The 26,266-nt window shown below is 43.2% G+C and overlaps 1 protein-coding gene across 5 annotated transcripts in view; it reads left to right on the top strand.

Annotated features, from left to right (window-relative positions):
- FAT1 (FAT atypical cadherin 1) overlaps positions 1-26,266 on the top strand; it is a 164,082-nt gene that overhangs the window by 96,727 nt on the left and 41,089 nt on the right. For all 5 annotated transcript variants that reach the window (XM_006128452.4, XM_006128448.2, XM_075930342.1 and 2 more), the window contains exons 7-9: positions 1,059-1,198; positions 21,589-21,864; positions 22,143-22,353. In XM_006128452.4, coding sequence (XP_006128514.2) covers positions 1,059-1,198; positions 21,589-21,864; positions 22,143-22,353 — 627 coding nt within the window. The remainder of the gene's footprint in view (positions 1-1,058; positions 1,199-21,588; positions 21,865-22,142; positions 22,354-26,266) is intronic.

The raw sequence follows: 26,266 nt of genomic DNA, 5'->3' as shown, positions 1-26,266 counted from the left end.
ATTTCAGTATTGCTTTTAATTCAATTAAGTAGAATTTTGCCATCACTGATATTTCACTTTCTCACTTCTATGCATGTCTCTTTATAGTTGAAATGCATTTGATATCTTTAAAAAATCACTCTGCTTATGTCTGAATAGTATGCTTCTAAATATCTAATTAGACAAACATATGCACAGTGTAATTAAGATAAATGGCTTAACCACAACTTCTGTTACGTTGACAACAATAGAAACTTAATTTCTTCATATTAAATAGTTTATCTAAAAGTCTAAACCAATTGATGTTAATGGCCAGTATTTGTCACTGCTTAACAACATTTTGTCTTAATGGATAGTATGTTGTCAGGGCAATCTGCTTAGAGTATCGGAAATATCATTATGATCAACTGAACATTTACATGATTTGCTGTTTGTTACTGAGCTGTTTCAACATGGTTATTGAACTGATCTTCTTAGGGCAATTTGAAGTTGTATAAGCAAACAAATTTGTTTCAGAAAAGAGCTTAGTGCCTTTCAAGGAACTATGTTTTTGTGCTTTTTCCCCTGATTTTTTCATCTTTTGGTATTACTTCCTCTACTTTGACCTTAAAGACCCTAGTAGTGATAGCCCTCTTGGTTAGGACAGCTTGCAGGACTTTTTAGGTTTTAAGGCCTGAAAGTACTTCCTGCCCCACATAGGCCATATAATTTCAAGCAGTAATTCTTGCAACACTCGGTATTGAGTGTTGGAGCTGGAGCATATCTTTAGAAAGGCTCCCAATCTTTAAATCAAGATTTCGAAAGATGGTAAATCTTCCCTCAGGATGCAATCCTATGAGCCAGCAAAGAAGCTCTGTCCAAAGCCATATGAAGGATTAACTCAAACCCAAGCTTAAATGTCCTAGTGGCAGCATATTTTGCTGCCAATACATTTCCAGTCCAACAACGATTTTAAAATACCTTCAGAACTATTTCCCCACCTCCATTTAAGTCTCTTAAGACAACACAGTGTAAGTACATGAAAAAGCACAGTACTGCAGTGTTTTATAACATTTGTCTCTTTCAATTTCTTGAACCAGGTGGCAACTATGACAGCCGGTTTGATGTAGACAAGGGCACCGGAACCATCATTGTAGCTAGACCTCTTGATGCAGAACAGAAATCAAATTACAACTTGACAATAGAGGCAACGGATGGAACCAGATCTGTCAGTACCCAGGTAATGGATTTCTATTGTGTTTGTTAGAAGAACTCGTGAGTGAAGAACTTGTAGCCCTTCTCTTTTTGGACATACATAATGGTATGTATAAATTAGGGACAGGTTCTGAAAAAGGAGTGGATTATGATATTGATTCTGCTTCAGTCTTTGGTTAGTGAAGTGGAATGGTTGTGTGTAAATAGATAAGTACAATTTAAATGATCAGCTTTCAAATTATTACAGTATTGTCAAAGTAAGTGTAAGTCACCTTATGTATATGATTCACTTACCAAAAAAGAATTAATTTTTAAAAATCAACAACTTCCGTGAATGTTTCAGCAAGGCATTAAATTAAAAAAATGAAAGTCACTTGAGAGCTGTTGATTGAAAGCTTTCAGTATGGAATCAGAATCGTTGTTCTGCAGCACAAAGCAAAGGGCAGCGTATTATGAGCCAGCACTTCCCCTCCTTCATTAAAAGCCATGCAAGCAGGTTCTGTATGATGATTTTTCAAGGCATTAAATTAAAAAATGATTAGGACCCCTTACCTCTAGAGGGAGAATGTAAGAGTTGCTGCAGTAGTTTGATTTGAAGATTCCCATATATTACCCTGAGGGTTGACAAGTCTTATTCCAAAGACAGGCCCAGTCAAATTATTATTTCAGTTATTTTATATTTAGGAACCCTGATGTGCACAGGTACAACACTCGCACTATAGGAACGTGTATATTTACAAATAATTTATTTACAGATATACACACTCAGCAAGGTAGATAGAAGTAATACAGAGATAATACAGAAAGTACATTAGAATATCCATGCACCAAGCCTTGCAGAACAACCTGGGTGTTAGCGCTTCTTTTCCTCATTACTGTCACCTTCCTCGTTTTCACCAGTGGCCACCTTTCTGGCCCCTCCCAAGGTCTATATCTCTACCTTTGCTGCCCTGGGATGCTACTTTTCTAATATGTTATGCTAACAGTACCATGCCTAATGTATATTTAATAGGGGTTACCTTTTCTCCTTATTTGCATTTCCTCCTCTTACCAATGCTAAGGTGTCCCTTTCCTGCAGGTTAGTATATCTGTGATTTCAACCCATTATCATATATGTCAGTCAGTTACCATAGCACACTTGCGCTCGGATATTCCATCTAGAACCTTCCAGAACCTGGTATCACCTCCTGTTCTCTGGTCAGTTGATGTTGTATGCCCAAGACTTCCCATTACATCATGCTTCCAGTTCCTCATAACTTATGAGTTACTTAAATTAATCTATGCCAAAGTTTGCAGGTCTTAAGCATCATTTAACTGCTAAAGCAATGTCTTACAGGATTCAAACCTGTAGGTTCCTTGCATTACAGCTGAAACAAAAGGAAGTACTATTTCATGCAACACACAGCCAATCTGTGGAACTCCTTACCATGGGATGTTGTGAAGGCTAGGACTTTAACAGGGTTCATAAAAAAGCTAGATAAATTCATGGTGAATAAGTCCATTAATGCTATTAGCCAGATTTGGTAGGACTGGTGTTCATAGCTTGCTTGTCAGAAACTGGGAATGGGCAACAGGCGTGGGATCATCTAATGATAACCTGTTCTGTTCATTCCCTTTCGGGGCACCTAGCATTGGCCACTGTTGGAAGACAGGACTGAGCTAGATGGACCTTTGGTCTGATCTGGTATGGCCATTCTTATGTTCTCATGTTAATATAATAAAGCCAAATATATTGCAAAGCAGTGACTATAGCAAGGGTAAGCTGGCCCACTGGGTCTACACTGCCACCAGGGAAACTGCAATTAAACTTTGTTCCACATCCTGGGCTGTTGGCCAGTTCAAGAGGATGCAGATGGGAAGGTGGCTGAAAAGCATTTAAGTCTTCCTGAGGCTAAGGAAAGGAGATTGTAGCGGAAATCCTGAATACTGCTTTAAATTATGATGCTGCTAATGGCCCCCAAGGCCATTCATTCCATCAGCTGCAGATTGTATGATTTTGTTCTATGCTTCATAATTGCACACAGATTCTCAACCATTGTGTTTAAATGAGTTTGTTATTCTACATTTTGTAAAATAAGGTAAATTTTGTAAATACTTAGCAAACTCCCTCAGGAAAATTGGAAAGGAAGTCATTAATTTGTCTCTTTTCCCTCTAAATTCACTGATTGTTTTTCCTGTGATTTTCTTCTACCTCTTTCTCTCTCTGGCCTTTCTCTTCTTATCTAGAGATGTCAGAAGCAGAGATTGCAGTTTCTCTTGCAGGAGAGCGCAAAGTCTTCCATTTCATTATCTTTCTCTTACCTCTGTGGTGGCATAGCATGAGCTGTTATGTTAGAATCTCACGTGACTGTGGCTATGGATTTAAGTGTGTAACTATAAAACTTGTGGTGCATGAACAGAATGTTCACTGGCTTTACTTTACATACATCAGCTTTCAGAACTCATTCATCTGCCTTCTCTCATACACTCTAATCCCTGTATAACCCAAATGCACCAGTCTATGTAAGAAAGTCCACAGGACTAGAGTTAAGAGCCTCTGTTTCAGGAAAGCATCCCCATATTTGATTTATGAAGAAAAGCTGTGTAGCTCAGAGTCTTCCCACCTTATCTTCAGTTTGATTTCACAGACATGTTGATCTCTCTCTCTTTTTCTGTGTGTGTGTGTGTGTGTGTGTGTGTGTGTGTGTGTGTGTGTGTGTGTGTTTCAGTTGGGATGACAGAGTGATGTCATCGTGTCACTGGTGTTGCCCTGTCTCCACCTTCAGGCAGCTCCTCTGGCCCTTGCATCGCTCTCCCTCGGGGGGATCATTTTAGACTGCCACCACAGACATTAGAAGACTGTATACAGGGGCTCAAACTCAACAGCTCACGGAGGTCACTCAGGCTCCGTCATCCCCAGATCCAAGATCACCCCATCCTGGGGCTCAGCGTCACAGTCACCCCTCAGATCCAAGATCAGCCTGCTCCTGGGGGCTCAGATGCTCAGGGCCCCATGCGGGCTGCAGCCTTAGCTGCAGCTGGGCTCCCCTGTTCAGCATCATGCTGTGGGCTGTCTTAGCCACTCCTCTGGGTTGCCGCTGCCTCCACCCTGCTGGCCTCCCTGCTCCTCACAGCCCAAGCACTGAGGCTGGGTGCTAATGGTGGCCATGATCTCCGCCCACCTCCTGGACTGCTAAGGTTGGCTGCTGCACTGCAGGGCCGAAGCCACTTGAACCCACAGATACAGGACAGAGCTCAGGGCCAGCCTAAATGGAGTCGGCTCAGGGATGCAGAGCACACCAGAAACAGCAGAAATTAAGCACCAGGTAAAGGGCAAAAATCTTTAATTGAACAAACTTCTGTTAGTGACACAGACAAACTTCCAGGCTTCCACAGAGCTCTTCTTTGGGTGTGGGGAAGGTGACCAGTGCATCACAGCCAAATACAAGGAGGGACCGATTGTTAAACATAAGCAGTTCACACATGGTATAGGATAATGGCTCTTAACCTTTCCAGACTATTGTATCCCTTTCTGGAGTTCTGGCAGTGAGTGAGGGGGTTGGGGGGTGAGGGTGGAGCTCCAGCCCACTCCCTCACCACACTGCCGAGACCCCATACCTCCCGCCCCCTCTCACACATCCTCTGCCAAGACCCCGCTCCCCCAGCCTCCTTATATACCCTCTCTGCCACTCACCCCCAAGTGTTTACAGCATTCGCTTGGGAGACCTACCCTATTATATCCCACTCACCCCCAAGCTGAGACCCCACATGCCCATGCCTTCACACATCTCCACCGAGATCCCGCATCTCCTGCCTCCTTCCCCCCGGCAAGACAGCCTGCCCACATCCCACTCCTAACCTTATCTCCTGACCAGACACCTTCCTTTAGAGAGATGGGGGTTGGCAAGCATAGCAAGCATGGGGCAGAGCCCCCTAGTTTCCCCTGAAAATAAAAGTTGTTTATGACAACCAGTGTACACTTAAGTCATTATATTTTTAGTTAACACTGATTATTGTTCAAATGCTGAAGTTATGATGGATTTTTGTGAGATTGATGAGTAGTAAGCAGACTGTGATACACACAAATAAATTAACTTGTAAATCTGAATATTGTGTGTGTCCAGAAATATTAAGTGTAATAATCCTCCATGATCATCTTTTAACTCACAATACTTTGACTAAGCACTTCAATACAAAGAGCAGTTTGATTAAGAGTAGTTGTATCTAAAGTAATCTTAAATTTAACTTTTATCAAATTGTCTGTGGAAAAATAACAAAACAAATATACAGCCTCGTCACTGTATCTGACTTCTAAAGTAGAAGGCTTTGCCTGGCTGTAAGCCATGAGCATCTGTGGAACATTTGACTCTCTCATGACTTTATTTAAATTGCTTGTTTGAAAAATATCCAGGCAATGGGCATGAAGCTGTTATAGTTTCATATGCTGCAAAATGCTGAATGCATGATGCACAAAGAGAATAAACAAATTCCAGGACTCATGTAATGATGTTTGACATTGGTGGAGAGGAAAAGCATTGAAAAAATAATTCATTCAAAGTACTTAATCCGTTTGGATTACATTGTTTTGGCCTTAAATAGGAAATATTATGCTTGGAAAATAAGAACAAATGCATGAAATACTCAGTTGATTTTAGTGAAAAATACTGTTTACTGCTACAGCCATTTGCAGTGCTTGGTATTGCCATTTTCAGTAAGTAGAAATAATAGACAAGGCTAATTACAGCAATTTACTTGTTGCTTTTCTAGAAGCAGAATATTTGAATTTTGCTTATGTAAAATTTACATATTGTTATTCTTTGGGGTCAATTTGGGAAAGGAGGATAGAATTTTGTGCATTGGTTACATCTTCATTTTTCATACAGTAACCACACAGCTCCACAGAAATGCTTTTTTAGTAGTAGAATAAGGTTACTTGATCTTACAAGCTTTTAAAACTTTAACTTTTAAAAGACTATTTATGATCAAGAATTTAATAAAATATTTCTTAAACTACATAGGAAACAAAGGTAAACTAGTAAAATAGAAAAAAAAATTATTTTTAGTCTATATTTTACAAGGGTAATGTGTTCAAAAGGTGAAAAATTTATTTTTTCTCATGGATAAATATTCTCATTCTGTACTTTTAGTTGCGGCAATGATGCATATATTCTTTCTTCTGAGCATTTTCCTATCACAATTTAGTTGTCACTTGTGATACTACATTAAAATGCTTTCATCTTTGTATTCCAGATCTGTTGCTCACTAGATCTGCATGCACAGATCTCATTGACATGAGTGGAAAATATGTGTGTAGATAGTAGTGTGATAAGGCTAGCACTTTAATGGTATGCTCCTGTAATCTGCATCTTCTCCCTCCAAGCTACTAATTTAGTGTATTCAAAGCAGTTTTGTAATATTTTCTTTTAAATATAATATGTAACCTACTCTCTGCTTTATATCACTATTTATTGTTATGTATTTCATTTTAAGATAGCATCATACAGATTGTAGTTTGTATTGTGCTTACCCAGAAGCCTGTGTTTTCTGAAATAGCTTTTAAAGTTACACCTGTAATTTTTTTGCATATGGTTTTAGGATCTGAAAATGTATTGTAAGAAACTTGTTTGTGAAAACTTCTCAGTGCTAGGTAGAGACTGAATTGAAACAGCTTTAAAAATCTGTTCCTCGTACAATTTTATTCAGTTTTATGTTTTTACATTTCCAGAGACACTGTACATTGCCACCATGGAAGTAGGAAGACACAAAATAATAACTTTAATAATGGACAAGTTCATCCAAAACTTTCAGTTTAGTTTTTACAACTCCATGACCAGGTCAAATATAAAATGTGAGTCTTAAGTTTTAGGGCTTAATTGTGACTTTACTGATGTTTTGGTCCAGAGAAAGAGCAAATGAGAGTGACAGACTTAATAGCTCAGTGTTTACAGCATTCCCTTGGGAGACCCAAGTTCAGATCCCTGCTGTAATGCTCATTTATACATAGTGGAATACAGGCAGTCCCCGGGTTACGTACAAGATAGGGACTGTAGGTTTGTTCTTAAGTTGAATCTGTATGTAAGTTGGAACTGGCATCCAGATTCAGCCGCTGCTGAAACTGACCAGCGGCTGACTACAGGAAGCCCGAGGCAGAGTTGCTCTGCCCCGGGCTTCCTGGAATCAGCCGCTGATCAGTTTCAACAGGCTGAATCTGGATGCCAGTTCTTACATACAGATTCAACTTAAGAACCCTAGGCATCCCCAAGTCAGCTGCTGCTGAAACTGATCAGCGGCTGATTCCAGGAAGCCCGGGGCAGAGCAACTCTGCCTCGGGCTTCCTGTAGTCAGCACTGGTCAGTTTCAGCAGCGGCTGATTTGGGGACGCCTGGGGCAGAGCAGCTTGGGTGCTGCTGGGTTGGTCCAGTAGCGCCGCTCTGGGCACTACTGGACCAACCCAGCAGCACTCAAGCTGCTCTGCCCCAGGCGTCCTGATTCAGCCACTGCTGAAACTGACCAGCAGTGGCTGAATCAGGACACCTGGGGCAGAGCAGCTGAGGTGCTGCCGGGTTGGTCCAGTAGCGCCCAGAGCGGCGCTACGGGACCAACCGGCAGCGCCACAGCTGCTGTACCACAGGCGTCCGGAGCAAAGCCGCGGAGCACGGGGGCAGCGGGACAGCCCAGACGCGCTGCGGCTGTCCTGCTGCCCGCGTGCTCAGCGGCTTTGCTCCCGGTTTCCCTAGTCTGCTGGTCTCCAGCAGACCAGGGAGACGGGGAGCAAAGCAGAGCAAAGCCGCGGAGCACACCGGCAGCGGGACAGCCGCGGCGCGTCTGGGCTGTCCGCTACCCACGTGCTCCGCGGCTTTGCTCTGCTTTGCTCCCCGTCTCCCTGGTCTGTTGGTCTCCAGCAGACCAGGGAGACGGGGAGCAAAGCCGCGGAACATGCCGGCAGCGGGACAGCCGCAGCGCGTCTGGGCTGTCCACTGCCCGCGTGCTCCCCGGCTTTGCTCCCCGCCTCCCTGGTCTGCTTGTCTTCAGCAGACCAGGGAGACGGGCAGCAAACCCCGTTCGTAACTGCGGATCCGATGTAAGTCGGATCCGCGTAACTCGGGGACTGCCTGTATCTTCAACAGGAGAGACGGAGTGAAACCCACAGCAGGATACCTTTATAAAGCCTACTGGGTAAGGTATTCACCTGGATGGCAGGAAACCTCGATTTAAATCATTGTTCCATATTAGGCAAATGAGGCATCTATTGTCTTCCAATGATAGAATAAGTCCTTTCACCACTAAGGTATTCGGTAACAACAGACATGTTCTTCTCCTTGTGTTTCTTTAAAATGAAAATGGAGAGCTTGCACATATTACTCCAGGAGAGTACAATTGGGAATCCCAGGCAGAGGGGAGATGCCTTCCACTGGCCCAGATTTAGACTTGTTTCATTGTAACTACATCCCTGCATGCCTGAGCAACAGAGATGTACTGACCCTAACCTCTGGTATAGGCAACACTAGGTTGGAGAGACAACTTCTCCTGTCAGCATAGGTACTGCCTCTCGGGGCGGTGGATTAACTACACCAAATGCAGAGAGCATTTTCATTACAGTGCTACAGAGAGGCCTAAGTCTTTCTGTGGTATGTGGTTTATAGTCCACACCCCGCTCTTCATTCTTTTTTATTGTCTGTTTTTCAGCTGCTCCCCATTCAGCTTCTTGGCTACTGTTCCCTAACTCTTCCCATGCATTAAATAAGAATCATGTATACCTAACTTGGAGCTGTGGATTCCATTAGGCGGCTGAGTGTCTAAATTTTAGGTGTTGTAGCGCTGTGTCTGAGTCTCTTTGATGTGCCAGTTGTTTAGTTGGTAGGACTTTTCGTGTGTGAAATTCAAGCAGATGTATTCAATCCTACTTTTAAGTCTTGAGCTCATATTCAACATGAATGATGTAGTACACTGTGAAGGGAAACCTCCTTGAAAAAAACAGTTGTCCTTTAGTGCAGTATTAATCCTGAGGTCCCTTCTGCTTGTATCATTTGGTAGTACCAGGGGAAATTAAAGTTGATAATCCTGATATTGTGCTCAACATCCCCTTTCTCAGCTAAACCAGTTGTTCTTTGAGTGCTTGCTCATGTTGAATCTATTCTAAATCTGTGCATGACCACACATGTTGTCATCAGAGATTTTTCCTTTTTGCAGTATCTGTGGGATCAATGATGGTGCTCCCTGGAGTGCTGCACTCATGCATTGGTTTATCAGATGCTGACAGCCCTCCATCCCCTTAATTCCATCTTAGGGAAGAACTGATTGAGAATTTGAAAGTGGAAGGCAGCCTGGGTGAAAGCAATCATGAAATCAGAGTTCGTGATTCTAAGGTATGATAGAAGGGAGAACAGCAAATTAGGGACAATGGGTTTCAGGAAGGCAGATTTTGGTAAGTTCAGAGAGCTGGTAGGTAAGTTCTCATGGGAGGTAAGACTGAGCGGGGGGAACAACTGAAGAGAGTTGGCAGTTTTTCAAAGGGACATTTTAAGGGCTCAAAAGCACGCTATTCCGCTGCGTAAGAAAGATAGAAAAATATGGCAAAAGACTGCCTTGGCTTAACCAGGAGATCTTGCATGATCTAAAAATAAAAAAGGAGTCATATAAAAAATGGAAACTAGGACAAGTTACAAAGGCTGAATATAGGCAAACAATATAGGAATGCAGGGGCAAGATTAGAAAGGCAAAGTCACAAAATGAGCTCAAACTAGCTACAGGCATAAAGGGAAACAAGAAGACATTCTATAAATATATTAGATGCAAGAGGAAGACCAAGGACAGGGTAAGGCCCATTGCTCAGTAAGGAGGGAGAAACAGTAACAGGAAACTTGGAAATGGCAGAGATGTTTAATGATTTCTTTGTTTCGGTCTTCACCAAGAAGTCTGATGAGGGAATGCCTAACATAATGAATGCTAGTGGGAAGGGGGTGATAGAAATGTAGCTGTGTTAGTTTAGGGTAGCTGAAACAAAATACAGGACAATGTAGCACTTTAAAGACTAACAAAATGGTTTATTAGATGATGATGGGAAGGGGGTAGGTTTAGAAGATAAAATAAAAAAAGAACAAGTTAAAAATCACTTTAGAAAAGTTAGATATCTGCAAATCACCAGGGCCTGATGAAATGTATCCTAGAATACTCAAGGAGCTGATAGAGGAGGTATCTGAGCCTTTAGCTATCATCTGTGGAAAATCATGGAAGACAGGAGAGATTCCAGAAGACTGGAAAAGGGCAAATGTAGTGCCTATCTATAAAAAGGGATATAAGAACAACCCAGGAAACTACAGACCAGTCAGTTTAACTTCTGTGCCAGGAAAGATAATGGAGCAAGTAATTAAGGAAATCATCTGCAAACACTTGGAAGATAATAAGGTGTTAAGGAACAGCGAGCATGGATTTGTAAAGAACAAATCATGTCAAACCAATGTGATAGCTTTCTTTGATAAGATAACAAGTCTTGTGGTTAAGGGAGAAGTGGTGGGCAATGGTATACCTGGACTTTAGTAAGGCATTTGATATGGTCTCGCATGATATTCTTATCAATAAACTAGGCAAATACAACTTAGATGGGGCTACTATAAGGTGGGTGCGTAACTAGCTGGATGACCATTCTCAGAGAGTAGTTATTAACGGTTCACAATCCTGCTGGAAAGGTATAACAAGTGGGGTTCCACAGGGCTCTGTTTTGGGACCGTTCTGTTCAATATCTTCGTCAACGATTTAAATATCGGCATAGAGAGCTTATTAAGTTTGCAGATGATACCAAGCTGGGAGGGGTTGCAACTGCTTTGGAAGACAGGGTCATAATTCAAAATGATTTGGACAATTTGGAGAAATGGTCTGAGGTAAACAGGATGAAGTTTAATAAGGACAAATGCAAAGTGTTTCACTTAGGAAGGAACAATCAGTTTCACACATACAGAATGAGAAGTGACTGTCTAGGAAGGGGTACGGCAGAAAGAGATCTAGGGGTTATAGTGGACCACAAGCTAAATATGAGTCAACAGTGTGACGCTGTTGCAAAAAAAGGAAACATGATTCTAGGATTCATTAACAGGTGTGTTGTGAGCAATGCACGAGAAGTCATTCTTCCTCTCTACTCTGCACTGATTAGGCCTCAGTTGGAATATTGTGTCCAGTTCTGGACACCACATTTCAAGAAAGATGTGGAGAAACTGGAGAAGGTCCAGAGAAAAGCAACAAGAATGATTAAAGATCTAGATAACATGACCTATGAAAAAAGACTGAAAGAATTGGATTTGTTTAGTTTGGAAAAGAGAAAATTGAGAGGGGACATGATAGCTGTTTTCAGGTATCTAAAAGGATGTCACAAGGAGGAGGGAGAAAACTTGTTCTTCCTAGCCTGTGAGGATAGAACAAGAAGCAATGGGCTCAAACTGCAGCAACGGAGGTTTAGGTTGGACATTAGGAAAAAGTTCCTAACTGTCAGGGTGGTTAAACACTTTAATAATTGCCATAGGAGGTTATGGAATCTCCATCTCGAGAGAGATTTAGGAGTAGGTTATTAAATATCTATCAGGGATGGTCTATACCCATGGTCACCAACCCATCGATCACGATTGACTGATCAATCAGGAGGGATAGACCAGTCAATCGGGAGGCGTTCAGGGCCTCCGCAATTCTCCCCACCCCCAAGAAGCCCCACTGTCTACCTCCAGCGACAATGGAGGTAGTGCCGACTTCCTGCAGGGTGGACAGAAGTCCGGCAGCTGTGCGCCACTTCCAGGGTTTCTGGAAGTGCGCTACCTGCTCCCCTCCTCCAGGTCTGTGGTGTGTCGGGGACTTGCTGCATGGGGGGAGGAGGTAGGAGTCCCGGGGGAATATGCACTCTGGGGCTTCCATCCTCTGTGGGGGAGAGGGAAGGAGTCCCAGTGGGAGGTGCATGCTGGGGCTTCCCTCCTCTGTGGGGGATGGGAGAGGAGTCCTGGGGGGAGGCACACGCCAGGGGCTTTCTTCCTCTGCAGGAGAGGAGGGAGAGGGGTTCGGAGTCCGGGGGAGGGAGGGTGTGCCGGAGCTTCCCTCCTCTGTGGGGGATGGGGGAGAAGTCCTGAGGGGGGGGGGGGCGCACGACGGGGCTTCTCTGCTCCATGGGAGGTGGAGGGTTGGGCCCTGAGGAGGCATGCAACAGGGCCTCCCTCCTCTGCAATGGGGGGGAGAGAATCCTGGGAGGAGGCTGGTGCAGGGGACTCTCTGCCCCCACTGGCACCCTGTCTCCTGCCACAGAACCCTGTCACCTGCCCTCCCGGCACCCTGTTCCCTTTCCCCTTCCTCCAGCCACAGAGCCCTGCCCCCACTAATACCCTGTCCCAGCACCCACTAGCACCCTTCCCCAGTACCATGTCCCATGCTCTGACCAGCACAGTTTGGGCCACATTAGCTAAGCTTGGGGGGGGGGGGGGGGTTGGAGGAGGGGGTTTTTTGCATCTTGCTTGTGTGGCCCCCAACTGACTTTTCTGTGGGTCAGTGACCCCTGACTCAAAACAGGTTCCCTGCCCTTCTTATAAAGACAATGCAGAAACTTTCTGTGTTTGACATAGAATTTTATTAAAGTGAAGCCTGGCCAACAAACCTCCAATTGGGGCCAAGCCCCCATCTGGCCACAGCATCAGAACAGTCCTGCACTCCCTCTTCCCCCAGACCCTAGATCTGAGCCTATCATACACTGGAACCCCCTGCCCTGAGCCCCTCACATACTCCAACCAAATTTCTGAACCCTCACATCCACAAGCCTGTGGCTTGCTTAGTACCCCAACCCTACATCTGACCCCAATACTGCTCAGCCTGGAGCCCCCTCCCCGAGCCAGCATCCCCTTCTCCATCTCCTCCTGCATCCAGATTTCCTCCCAGAGCTTGCACCTCTCACCCCTTCCCACACCCAAACCCCTCATTCCCACCCCAGAGCCTACATATCCTGTCTCAACCCAGCAAGGGTACGGCTAGACTGCGGGAGTTTTCCAGGATTCTGGAGATATCCCAGAAAAACTCTTCTGCATCCAGGGATGCATTTATTCTTCTGCTTTTTTTTAGTGGAAGAACAAACATGCTCTTTTGGTCACCCCTATATTCCTCTTTCCATGAGGAATAAGGGGGCTTCCAAAAGAAGGAGTTTTTTCCGACATTTGGTCCAGTCTAGACAGGCCAAATGTTGGAAAAACCTCTTCCTACGGAAAAATTGGGAGAAAAAAGCAGTATAAAGGTTGGGGATAGCAAGTGAAGGAGAGGAAAAGAATAGAGAGGGTAGGGCTTCAAGGAAAGGGCGGGGTAGTAGATCTTGGCTTGTTCTGTCATTTGAAAAGTGATCTTGGGTGTAAAAAGGTTGGAGACCAATGGTCTAGACAGTATTGGGTCCTGCCATGAGGGCAGGGGATTGGACTTGATGACCTCTCGAGGTCCCTTCCAGTCTCTTCCATAGCAAAAGCTAGTGGTTTTGTCTCTTCTAACTTCAAATCTTTGGGCCTTGTAAATAGTTTGCTTATAGTAATTAGTGTAAAGTAGTAGTTAAGGTAGAGAGTCTTATTGTGGACTTCTTACAAGGCGAGGCACGACCCAGTCTCCAGGTTTCAACCCCCAAAGCAGTAGCCTCAAGTGTTTGACGGAATCACATATGAAGGACAAGTGTCATATCGACTTAGGACCCAGAAAAATTGAGAGAGCCCCAACTTGCGTCTGCCCCGATATCCCCGAGAATTGCCTCGGCTCCCCGTCCACCAGATGGCACAGGGACCCCATGCCGAGCTGGGGACCCTCACTCCCATGGGAGAGGTGTGGGAGTGGGAAAAGCAGGGGCTGGGGTGCGGAGATAATGGGGGAATTGGGGATGGGTGTGTGATAGAGTCAGGCAGAGAGGGTTGGAGGCTTTTGGAGTAGTTTTTTGCTCCTCACTTGTGTGGTCCCCAACTGATAGTCCCTCCCACCATAAATAAAGAAAACATTGAAACCTTTTGTGTTGAACATCAATTAATACTTTACTTTATTTAAAATTGTTTGATAAACTAACATGAGACAGTTAAAACGCTTAATCTGTTTAATAATTTAAATTAAAACAGTCTCCCTAGCAGCAGCACTAGCAAAATGAGCTCGTGCATAATTATGTAATTAATGGCAAGTTTCAATTAGCAAATGGTGGTCCATGTAAAGTTTTGGTCCATGGACCAAAAAATTTGAGAACTATTGCGCTAGAGGCTGAGTGCAGCCCAGGTAGCAGCCCCGGGGCTGGGCACCGGCAGAGGGGAGAGGAAACACACGGGGGCGTCCCCCTGCCCCAAAGCCGCATTGGCTCCTGGGTCCCTGGCAGGAAAGCAAGGGCTCCACGGAGTGTACTTCTATGGGACCCCACTCCCAGCAGGACTGGACACCTCTGGGTCACCCACCCACCCCCCACCTCGCCTATTTCCTGAACCCCCCCTTTCCACCCTGATCCCAGCCCATGTTGGCTATCCAGCATCACACCCCCCACAAAATAGGAACTGGCGCTGTCTTCCTGGCAGGGGGACCCCAAGCTTCCAGGGACATCCAGCTTCCAGGGAAGCACACGCACGCTGCTCCTCACCTCCCCACAGGAAAAGTCGGAGTGGAGCCCAAGGCGGGAGACCAAGTGGGACGTGCGGTGGAATTGCTCCCCCCTCCCAGGAGAGTGGCGCAGCACAGGGCAAGAGGGTTAAATCTTAGCACATGGCTTCAGAAAGGTTGCCAACCCCTAGCCTAGGCATCAAAAGCTTCCAGCAATGCTGCTGACACTAGGGATGTGAATGGGCAACTGGTTACTCAGCAAATGTCACCTTAACTGGATGATAGTTACTAGGTAATGGTTAATCAGTGCCGGGAGCAGCTCATGTCCTCCCACCAGCAAAGGGCTGCTCTGGCCCGCAGGGCTGCTGGCTCCCAGCCCACATGGGGTGGGTGGGTGGAAGGGGAAAATAGGGGAATGGCAGCAGCTTGCATGCTGGGAGTCAGTAAGTTGATGCAGGCTGGGAGCTGGCAGCCTTCCTCCTTCTTCCACCCCCAACCGGCTGCCACTTCGACCCTGCCCCTATGTCTGCTCTCCGATGCTTCAGACTTGGGCTGGGTTGCCCAGCTGGGTGAACTCATCACATAAGGCCATTGTCTCTGGGACACTCTGGCCCTATGTATCCATGTCAGGGAGCTCCAAATGGTTTGCCTGCCAGGTTCTCTAACTACACCTTAAGGGCAAGGTAGTGTAGGCAGGTCCTGAAGAACAATTACCATATGAACATATGCAAATCGCCTCAGCAGGACCTTCTTGTCTTGTCACAAGTTGTCACATAATCCACAGGTGGTCAGTACAATGCCCCAGAGGTGGACCCGTTTGCGTTCAGGCAAAACAGGAAGTACCAGTGTTCTGCTCAGTTGGGGGAGGGAGGATTGGGGTTCCCTGTCAGACACATTTTTCATCCTGTGCTCACAGAGTACGAGTGAAGATCAGACAGCACAGGGTGAAGGTTATTCTAATATCCCCACTGTGGCCGCACCAGCACTGGTTCAGCATGCTGCTAGACTATTTGGTAGCCACCCCTCTGCAGCTGTCCCTTTGGCCAGTCTACTGTCCCAGAACCATAGCAGCTTTGTACACCTAAACCTGATGGCCAGCGGCGGATATAGGGCACGGCGAGCGGGGCTGCTGCCCCGGGCCCCGCGCTCCAGTAGGCCCCGCGCCGGGCTGAAACGGCCGCTTACTCCAGCGTAGCCCAAACAGCGGTTTGCACCGGCGCCGCTTGCTCCCGCATGACGTCACGGCTGCGCAGCACAGATCGCAGCTGAGGGCCATGGCAGAAGCAAACCGCGTGATAGAAGCTCTAGGTCCTGCCCCTTAGCCGCGTAAGTCACTGCCCCGCCCCCTTCACCTCCCGCCCTGGCACTCGGCTCTGCACCGCTCAGCTGGTGCAAACCGCCATTTGGGCTCTGTCAGTGGAGGAGGAGGCAGGAGGAGAAGAAGAAAAGAGAGAGTGAGGAAGAAGGAGAGTGAGGCAGGAGGAGAAGAGAGTGAGTGAGGCAGGAGGAGAAGAAGAGAGTGAGTGAGGCAGGAGGAGAAGAAGAAAGAAGAGAGTGAGGCAGAAGGAGAGTGAGGCAGGAGGAGAAGAGGAGAAAAGGAGAGTGAGGCAGGAGGAGGAGAAGAAAGAAGAGAGTGAGGCAGGAGGAGGAGGAGAAGAGAGTGAGGCAGAAGAGGAGAAAAGGAGAGTGAGGCAGAAGGAGAGTGAGACAGGAGGAGGAGAAGAGAAAAGGAGAGTGAGGCAGGAGGAGAAGAAGAGAGAGAGTGAGGCAGAAGAGGAGAAAAAGAGAGTGAGACAGGAGGAGGAGGAGAAGAGAGAGTGAGGCAGGAGGAGAAGAGAAAGATAGAGAGAGGCAGGAGGAGAGACAGACATGGAGGAGAGACCTGAAAAGCGCTATTGGCTAGTTTTTTTAATAATGAACATTTAACATTGATATGTGAAACATGTGTAATGAAGTAATGTGAATACGCAACGTGTGACAAATTGAAACTGATTTGCACATACACTACCACCAGTCGGTTGTGTTCGTGGCGCATGCCCCATGTCACTCACTCCATTTTTTACAGATAAATAAAAATTTTATAAGTGTAAATTTGCCAACAACCCCAAATTATAAAATGACTAGCTGAGCGAGAGATGCAGGTAGAAAATATTTGTCAGGAAGCCAAAAATTAAAGAAGAAAAGAAAACTTGAAGAATGTAATCTCAGTCTAAAAGGTACTATGGAAAAATTTGTTCAAAAGACAAACAAATTAGATGAAGAACCACAACAGTCCCAGTCATCGTCACTGTCATCACGTTCAGATCCAGTAGAAGTAGATTCTGTGGAATTATCCACATTTACTCCAACTTCAGTTGCGACAACAGAACATAATCTGCCATTAACATCAACATTCACTTCGTCTTTAATGGCACCAGATCTGCCAGATGACCCATTAACTGCAATAACATCAAGGTTATTAGACAAACTAAAGCAAAATCATCCACTTTTTTTAGAAGAATCCGCAATAGCTGAAGTCAACATTAGTAGCAAAGATCTTGCCAAAATTGATTCCAAGTATTCAGAAGAGCTTTCATCAGAAGAAGATAATAGTGAGTTAGAATGTGCCCCGAAAAGTAGCTTAACTGACCCTGCAAAATGGCCAACTATTCTAACTGATAGTCAGGTTGTTTATTGCTGAGCAAGGACCCGTACAAATAAAAAGTTTTAAATTTCCTAGAGATGAACAAAACAGATCTTTTTCAGCAAATCATTACTCCAGATTATTAAACAATGGAGAAATGATGGAAAGAAGGTGGTTAGTTTATTCTTTACTTGAAGATACTGTGTACTGCTTTAGCTGCAAATTGTTTGCACCAATTCCAATTGCCCTTGTCACTGGCGGTTTCAATGACTGGAAACATTTGGCTGAAAGATTAAAAGAGCATGAAAATTCACAGAATCATCGTGAAGGAATGATTAAATGGACAGATCTACAAAAACGTTTGAAGAATAAAGTAACTATCGATAAGATGACGCAAAGCATGATAGAAAAAGAGAAACAAAGACTTGTTGCAGTTTTCAAACATATAGTTGAAATAATTATATTTATGGCGAGTCAAAATTTATCATTCAGAGGAAAAACTGAAAAACTTTTTCAATCCCATAATGGAAATTTTTTGGGAATAATTGAATTATTACCTAAATTCGACCCAGTGATGGCAGAACACGTATACCATTTTACAGAAAAGGATACTCAAAACCATTTTTTGTCATTTAATTCAAAATGAATTAATTATATCAATATCTGAAATAGTTAAGAAACACATAATTGATGAAGTAAAACAGGCAAAATATTATTCGATAATATTAGATTGTACTCCTGGCGTCAGTCACCAAGAACAGTTATCGATGATACTCCGATTTGTGAATATAGAAAATCAACATTTTAAAATAGATGAAAAGTTTATCAATTTTTTAGTTGTTGATGATACAACAGGAAGAGGGTTAGCAGAAAGGTTAAAAAATGAACTCCAAGATGTAGGATTAGATTTAAAGGACTGTCGAGGACAAACTTATGACAATGGGGCTAATATGAAGGGTAAAAATGTAGGAGTGCAGGCTTTAATTTTACAAGAAAATCGAAGAGCCTTTTATGTACCCTGTGCTTGTCACAATTTGAATTTAGTGTTGGGAGATATTGCAAAATCGTCCACGCAAGCGGTGACATTTTTTGGGATAATACAAAGGGTTTACACAATTTTTGCGGTGTCAACAGCAAGATGGGATGTATTTAAAAGACATGCTCCTCTACTTTCACCAAAACCACTTTCGGAAACTAGATGGGAGTGCCGTATTGAAAGCGTTAAAGCAATTCGATTTCAAACAACTGGATTGGACAATGCTTTAAGTGCACTTTTCAATACGGTAACGGATCACAAACTTAAATGTGAAGTACTTGCTGTCAGACAGCATCTAAGAACATATGAATTTTTAACCAGCCCTGTTGTTTGGTATGATGTATTACTTAAAGTAAATACTACCAGCAAAATTCTGCAGAAGACAAATATAGAAATGGATATTGCTTTAAATCATTTAAAGTATCTTGTATCATATTTGGAGGAATACAGATCTTCAGGATTCCAAAGTGCATTAACTACAGCCAAAGAGATGTGTGATGAATTGAACATCAATCCAACATTTCAGGAAAAACGTCTAACAAATAAAACAAATAAGTTTTCATATGAGGGAAATGACGAACCTATTGAAAACACAGAGGAATCATACCGAATAAACTACTTTTTGATAATTGTTGATTCTGCTCTTGTTTCTATGAAGAAACTATTCGAGTTGTACGCAAATCACAAAAACATATTTGGTTTTCTACATGATATGAAAAGCATCAAAGAAATGGATAAGGACACACTAAAAAAACTTCGTATGGATCTTCATGTCAATCTACAAGATGGTGACTCCTGTGACATTGAAGGTTTAGATCTTTACGAAGAGTTGCAGAACTTTTGTAGAATTATTCCAGACAGTTGTATTACAGTTCATGATTGTTTGAAAATAATTTGTTCGAACAATATGGAAGACATATATCCTAATATCTATATCACTCTTAGGATACTTCTAACTAGTCCAGTGACAGTAGCTTCGGCAGAGAGAAGTTTCTCTAAATTGAAACTAATAAAGAATTACTTAAGGTCTACTATGAGTCAGGAGCGTTTTGTAGGTCTTTCGATTATATCGATTGAAAATGACCTGTGTAAAGAAATGGACTTTAATGATATAATTGAAGAATGTGCTGCCAAAAGAGCTAGACAGTTATAATAGACTTAAATACAAATGAAAATGTTTAATTATTAATGCAAAATTTTGTTTAAGAATGACTTACAATATAATTAAAATAAAAAACGTCCAACTAAATTAAGTTTCTATCGAATTTACCCAATTCATATTTAATATGAAAATAGTCATCAATTTGTGCATTTGATGCCTTTTTTCTATTTTTTCTCCAAAGGGGGGCCCCGCTAAATTGTTCTGCCCTGGACCCCGCAAAACTCTCATCCGCCCTTGCTGATGGCACTACATTTGACAGCATAGCTACCTCTTGACTAAATACAGATAAATAGGAATGCTCGGCCTGTATTCAGTGGGTCTTTTTGGGCAACAAAAACCCCTCCAGCAGAGTGCCTTACCTGGTTAAGTGGAAAAGGTTCATGTGCTAGACAATGGAATGACCTAACAAAATTGAGCAGGGATTGCTGCTGAAGATGTTGGATTATCTTCTGGATCTCATACTCCAATGTTTGTTCCTGTCATCAGTTGGGTTCCATCTAGCTGCTGTTTTGGCTTTCCACCTTGCATTCCAAGGGAGATCAGTCTTTACTCATGGTGTGCCAGCCCAGGTTTTGAAAGATCTGGAGCATGTGTACCCGCATGTCTGGGATGCTGTCCCTCCCTGGGACCTGAAACTTGTGCTTTTGAGGTTTGTGGGAATCTCCTTTCAAGCCCGTGGCTTACTTCCCTCTTGGAAGGTTTTGTTCCTGGTTGCAGAAATGTCTGCCCTCAGGATGTCTGAGATCAGAGTGCTTACTGCAGGGGAGGATGCTTGCCTTTGTCATAGATAGGACAAAGCCATTCTATAAGTCAACACGATTTTTTGTTGCGGTGGCAGATAGAATGAAGAGTCATCCAGTGCCTGCTTAAAATATATCTTCTTGGACTACTGCCTGCATCTGACATTGCCCTGAGCTAGCATATGTGCCTCCACTGGCAATCGTGATGCCACACTCGACTAGGGCATAGGTTTCATCAGCAGCTTTCCTGGGGCAGATTCCAGTCCAGATATGTGAGGTAACTGCCTGGTCATCTGTCCATACATTCATGTCTCCTCCATTTACCCAGCAAGCTTGAGACAGTGCTGGCTTTGGCAAGACAGTGCTGCAAACTGTGTGATCATGAACTTTGAGACCACCTCTTTGGATGCCTCTTGTGAGCCATCTAGAATGGAATCAACATAAGCAAGCACCTGAAGAAGAAAAATAATTACCTACTTTTTTGTAACAGTACTTTGAAATGTTGCTCATGCCCATTCCATTGCCCATCCTCCTTCCTCTCTGTTGCAATTGCCAGCAAGAAGGAAATGAGAGGACGTAGAAATGGCAGCACATGATATACCAACACATGTGCAGGGTATTCCAGGGGATGCTATGGCCAATACTTATATATACAGATACTGCTAATGTAAATATCTCCGACCACACGTGTAGGTGTACACACACTTAAATGGAATGGATGTGAAAAACAACAGTCACAAGAAGGTAGTTAGCTGTGGGAATGAATGTTGAGCTATTATATTTGCTTACTCAATCACAGTACTGCTGATCTATAACTCATTACTTTGCACAGTGTTTTTAGATACCTTGAGTCAGATACTGTATTCTACTCTGTATCCTTTGCATTGCATTGCTCTGGTAGTGCAAAGAGGGTGGAATCTGCCTATAGTTTCCCTGCTGGGATTCTCCCAGTAGGACATGTAAACTCCTACAGTGTGATCCACATTGAGTACAACATATCAAAGAACCACAGATCCTGTACCTTTGTTAGTCTCTAAGGTTGCCACAGTATACTACTTGCTGTTTTCAAAGTTACAGACTAATATAGCTACCCCTCTGACACTTCTGTAGAATAAGTAAACATTATTTTCATTGTGCAATGGACATGAATAGTTTCCATTTAACAGACTTTTTCTTAAAGATTTTTAACTTTCTAGACTTCTGGCTTTATTTTGTCTTTTTTCCCCCCTCCTAATTCCCCAGTGTCCTGTTTTCTTCTGTATTTTCACCAATGTTTATCAACATAATCTTTTTTTCTATTGTGTTATTTCAGGTATATATCAAAGTGATAGACACAAATAACCACAGGCCTCAGTTTTCCACCTCAAAATATGAAGTAATTATACCTGAGGACACAGTGCCAGAGACAGAAATTTTGCAAGTTAGTGCCACCGACAGAGATGAGAAGAATAAACTAATTTATACAATGCAGAGTAGCATTGATCCTGTCAGTCTCAAGAAATTTCGTTTGGATCCTGGAACAGGCTCTCTTTATACTTCTGAAAAATTGGATCATGAGGCCATCCACCAGCATATACTTACAGTAATGGTAAACAAGCATACCTTTTATTCTGCATTAGAAAATATGTTTAAAAGCATTATAACTGTATTGTGAAAAAGATAATGTACATTTAGTTCCTGATATTGGAGAAATTTCTACATGTGTTTAATGGGACTACTCAAAGAGTGTAAAGTTATTTGAATGGTAAGGATTGAGGTATAAATTATTAATAGTTCTACTGTTTATAATGAACTCTGGGAAATTGGATTAGTAGCTGTAGTAATAAAGCTTGGTGCTAATTACTAATATTACGTTCATTTTTTTAGGTACGAGATCAAGATGTTCCTGTGAAACGTAACTTTGCTAGAATTGTCATTAATGTTAGTGACACAAATGATCATGCACCATGGTTCACCAGCTCTTCCTATGAAGGACGGGTATATGAGTCAGCAGCTGTTGGATCAGCGGTACTCCAAGTGACGGCATTAGACAAAGACAAAGGGAAAAATGCAGAAATTGTATACTCTATTGAATCAGGTATATGCACAGTCTCATAAGTCTTCTGTATAGCTTAACATTTAACTAGGTCATAGTTGGCTTAAAATGCAAATATGTAAAATTATGCCAGTATACAATCAAAGATGAATATAAATGTTTCCATAATGTTTAAAAAAAAAACCCCACAAATTCAAATGGACTTCCTATTACAACTTAAACATTGTTTCATTTGGCTACTTCTTGAGAATCTCAAAATGAAAACATCTAGGAACCAAAAAGGAATACATGTGAAACTTGTCTCATCTGTTTTGTTGTCCAAGTAGAGAAAAGTTACCCTTAAAAGAGTGTAAACATTATCATTAGTAAAAATACATTTAGATTTTAAAATATGTTTTGATTTTATTATCTAAGATGTATTTTGTAAAACGGAGAAGTAAATATTTTAATTTTAAAAAAATTAGGCAAGGTTCTTGGAATTGTCTTGTTGGTACATAGCATGGCATGGAGTGGGAGTACAGAAGGTCACTTTAAATCACCTTCATGTTCCTGTAATCCATGAAGCACTGGCTGGTTTCTATTTAAATATAATGTCTGTCAAGCTATCACTCATTACAAGGTGGTTTAAAAAGGAGTGGGAGTTTGCTATCCTAGTCCTACAACTCCTGAGGATTGTCCTCTGAGTAGCCAGTTAACTTGGGTTTGCAGTTGCTTTGTGCTGATAAACTAGAGCTGTGGTCACCAACCCGTCGATCGCGATCGACTGGTCGATCACAAGGCCTCGCCCAGTCGATCGCGAAGTGTTTGGGCACCCCTAATCCCCATTTTTCCCCCATCCCCAAGAAGCCCCACTACCTACCTCTAGTGTAGTGCCGGCTTCCCGCGGGGTGGACGGAAGTCCTGTGTGAAGCCCGCGTCACTTCTGAGGGTTCCGGAAGTGCGCGGGCTGCTCGCTTCCCACAGCTCTGTTGCATGCTGGGGGAGGGGGCGTCGGCCCTGGAGGAGGAGTGCGGAGGCTTCCCTGTGCCGCCGGCGCCGGAGGGGTGAATTGAGCGCAGGGGTTTCCCTGCGCTGTGGAGGGGGTCGGCCCTGGAGTTTGGCCGTGCTTTGGGAGGGGAAGGGATTGGCTGGGCCACACCATGGGAGGGGGGTTTGGCCCTGGGGCAGGTGCCCGCAAGGGTTGGCCACGCTGCGGGAAGAGAGGGGATGGGCTGGGCCGTGCCGTGCCGTACCGTGCCTTGGAAGGGGGGTTTGGCTCCAGGGCAAGCACCCGCAGTGGGGGGAGGGGTTGCCCCTGGGGCAGGCTCCTGCAGGGGTTTGGCCCCGTGGCAGGCACGCACGGGGGTTTCCCTGCGCTGCGGCAGTCGGGCCCGGAGGAGGCATATGCTGGCTTCCCTCGGCGGGGGAAGGATGTAGAAGCCTGGGAGGAGGCAAATGCAGGGGACTCGCTGCTGCCACTGGCACCCTGACCACACTCCCCTAACCCCAGCTACAGAACTCTGTCCCCACTCCCATCCCCACTCCCCCAACTCTGTCCCCACTCCTCTGTCCCCAGCTACAGAACTCTGTCCCCATTCCCCTCTCCACTCCCCGAACTCTGTCCCCATTCCCTTGTCCCCAGCTACAGAAACCTGTCCCCATTGGCACTCTGTCCCCTGCTGCAGAACCCTGTCCCCTGCCCTCCCAGCACCCTGTTCCCTTTCCCCTGCCCCCAGCCACAGAACTCTGTACCCACAAAATGTATAATTATATATTTAATTATAGATTGCTTCATTTTAGATTTAAATGGCATGAATAAAAAATAGACCATTTATTTCATAACTATAAACACGTGATTTTAATTTTATATATCGCATAATTTACAAATAAACTCTTTATCAGAGTGTGTAAGTACGGGCTGGGGATGGCAAGTGATGGACAGGAGGAGACTAGAGAGGGCGGGGCTTCAAGGAAGGGGCGGGGCAGTAATCTTCGCCTGTTCTGAGATTTAAAAAGTGATCTTCAGTGTAAAAAGGTTGGAGACCACTGAACTAGAGCAAAGCAGCCACAATGGATTTGACCACTTATTTTTAATCTCACAGTATGTATTTAACACATTGCCGTGTCCGGTCTTTTAATTAATTATTTCTTAGCATTCAAAAATGGAGTCTTCTCTTTATACTGACTTTGCCTCCCTGACTTGCCAATGTTTCTCATCTTTCGCATGGAGGGATCATTAATGATGATAGTTCATTTTTCATGTTTATTCATTCCAATGCCCTTCTCCTTGGCTTTTCTTCTGAGGTACCCTCAAGTGGTAATGGTAGCAGCTTTAAGAAGTGAATACCCACAGGAGCCAGATTGACATTGCTAACTCATTTCATGTAGAGTACCAAACCACCCCAGTTGGTTAATGCCTTTTGGTTACACTAGTGAATTAGATATGAATGACTCCATATTCCCTTGCCAAGCAACAGAACTGTCCAACCACAAATGGTGCAAAATGAACAAGCTCTGCGTTTTTTAGCAATTTAATTCAACTCCATTTACACCCTTTCTTTTATTGTATAGCTTTGCAAAATGCTATATAATAAAAGTCAGTATAAAACATCTGAAACTTTATTAAAAATTATACAAACTATGTGATTGTCATATGCAGATTATACCTTATGTTTTGTCTGAACCCTAAAAGGATTTTTTTAAACCATACAAATTCAGGATTATGATTATAAAGAGATTTCTGTTGTTGAAAATACGAAAAGCCATTGCAAATATAATATATGCTTTATTTTCACAATTTTTACATAAATTTGATTATATTCTCCGAGGGAATGAATGTCCAAGCATTTCAAAAAAAGAGTTTGAGCACACTTTATCTTTCTTTTCATCCAGTCCTTCTCCCCAGCCCCCATCTCCCAATCTCTCCAGATTTTTGTGAGAATAAATATTAAACTTTATTTTCCTTGGCTTAGTTTTTTATGGAATTGTCAACTACTGGGAGGTTAAAGCATTGGGGTTGATGTCCTAAGTATATGGAATGAACATTCCTTAAATGCTTGTAATGGCTGATGGGATTTGTAATGAGATATTCTGAGAATTCCACTGTGCTTAAAGCCTTAACTAACAGAACAGAAAATATCAACTACCCACTCATCTGCATAATTCAAACATTTTAAATAAAATTTTCCTCTGTTGAGAACATAGTTTTAGTAATATTTGCTATGTTTGCCTGTCCCTTGTAATTCAACTTTTGAGGAACCATAAATACTAGTCTAATTTAGTGCGTGTGCTGAAATCTTACAGGCTGTAAAATCCATTACAGTGTCTTTACTTTTAAAGGCCTTATTTATAACTGCTTGCTTTCAACTGTTAAATATCAAATTGCAGCTAGTAATGTTCAGAAAGTTGTCATTTTTAGCATAGGGTATAATCTATTAATTAAGGGTGAGATGTTTGCTTTAGTTCTCTCTCTGTTGCCTCTTTATTCCATGCCTTCATCACTGCATTCTGTGTTTGCCAGTCTTCTGCTGTTGTAGTCTTTTTAGCTTATTCCATGTCATTTGGATAGCTTTCAATTTTGCTTCTGTTGTGTGTTCCTTGGTCTGCCTCATCACTTCTTGTCCTGGGGGTTCCAGTCCAATACCTGTTTTTTTATGTTGTTTGGGTAAATCCTACCCATCTTAATTTTGTTCCATAATTTACCAGCCTATTGATTGTTGTTTCGTTCTCTTCCAGTTAATTTGTGCTGACTTTTTTCTGGCCATCTGATATTGGGGATTGGTCTAAGGCAGATGTTTTGAAAACTTTAAATTTAGATAGTATGGTTTTAATAATTTAACTCCAAGTTTCAGTACCATATAGTAAGACCTACTTTACAGTGGTGTTAAATTCAACATTTAGTTTGATGGGCACTTTTCTCTTTCTCTTAGCTGAGCTTTAAAGTTACAAAGGCTTGACTAGCTCTTGTTATTTTGCT

Source organism: Pelodiscus sinensis, chromosome 5 (genome assembly GCF_049634645.1).
Source record: "Pelodiscus sinensis isolate JC-2024 chromosome 5, ASM4963464v1, whole genome shotgun sequence".
Classification (NCBI taxonomy): domain Eukaryota; kingdom Metazoa; phylum Chordata; order Testudines; family Trionychidae; genus Pelodiscus; species Pelodiscus sinensis.
The sequence above is the reverse complement of the archived record's forward strand: the minus strand, read 5'-3'. Positions and strand labels throughout refer to the sequence as shown.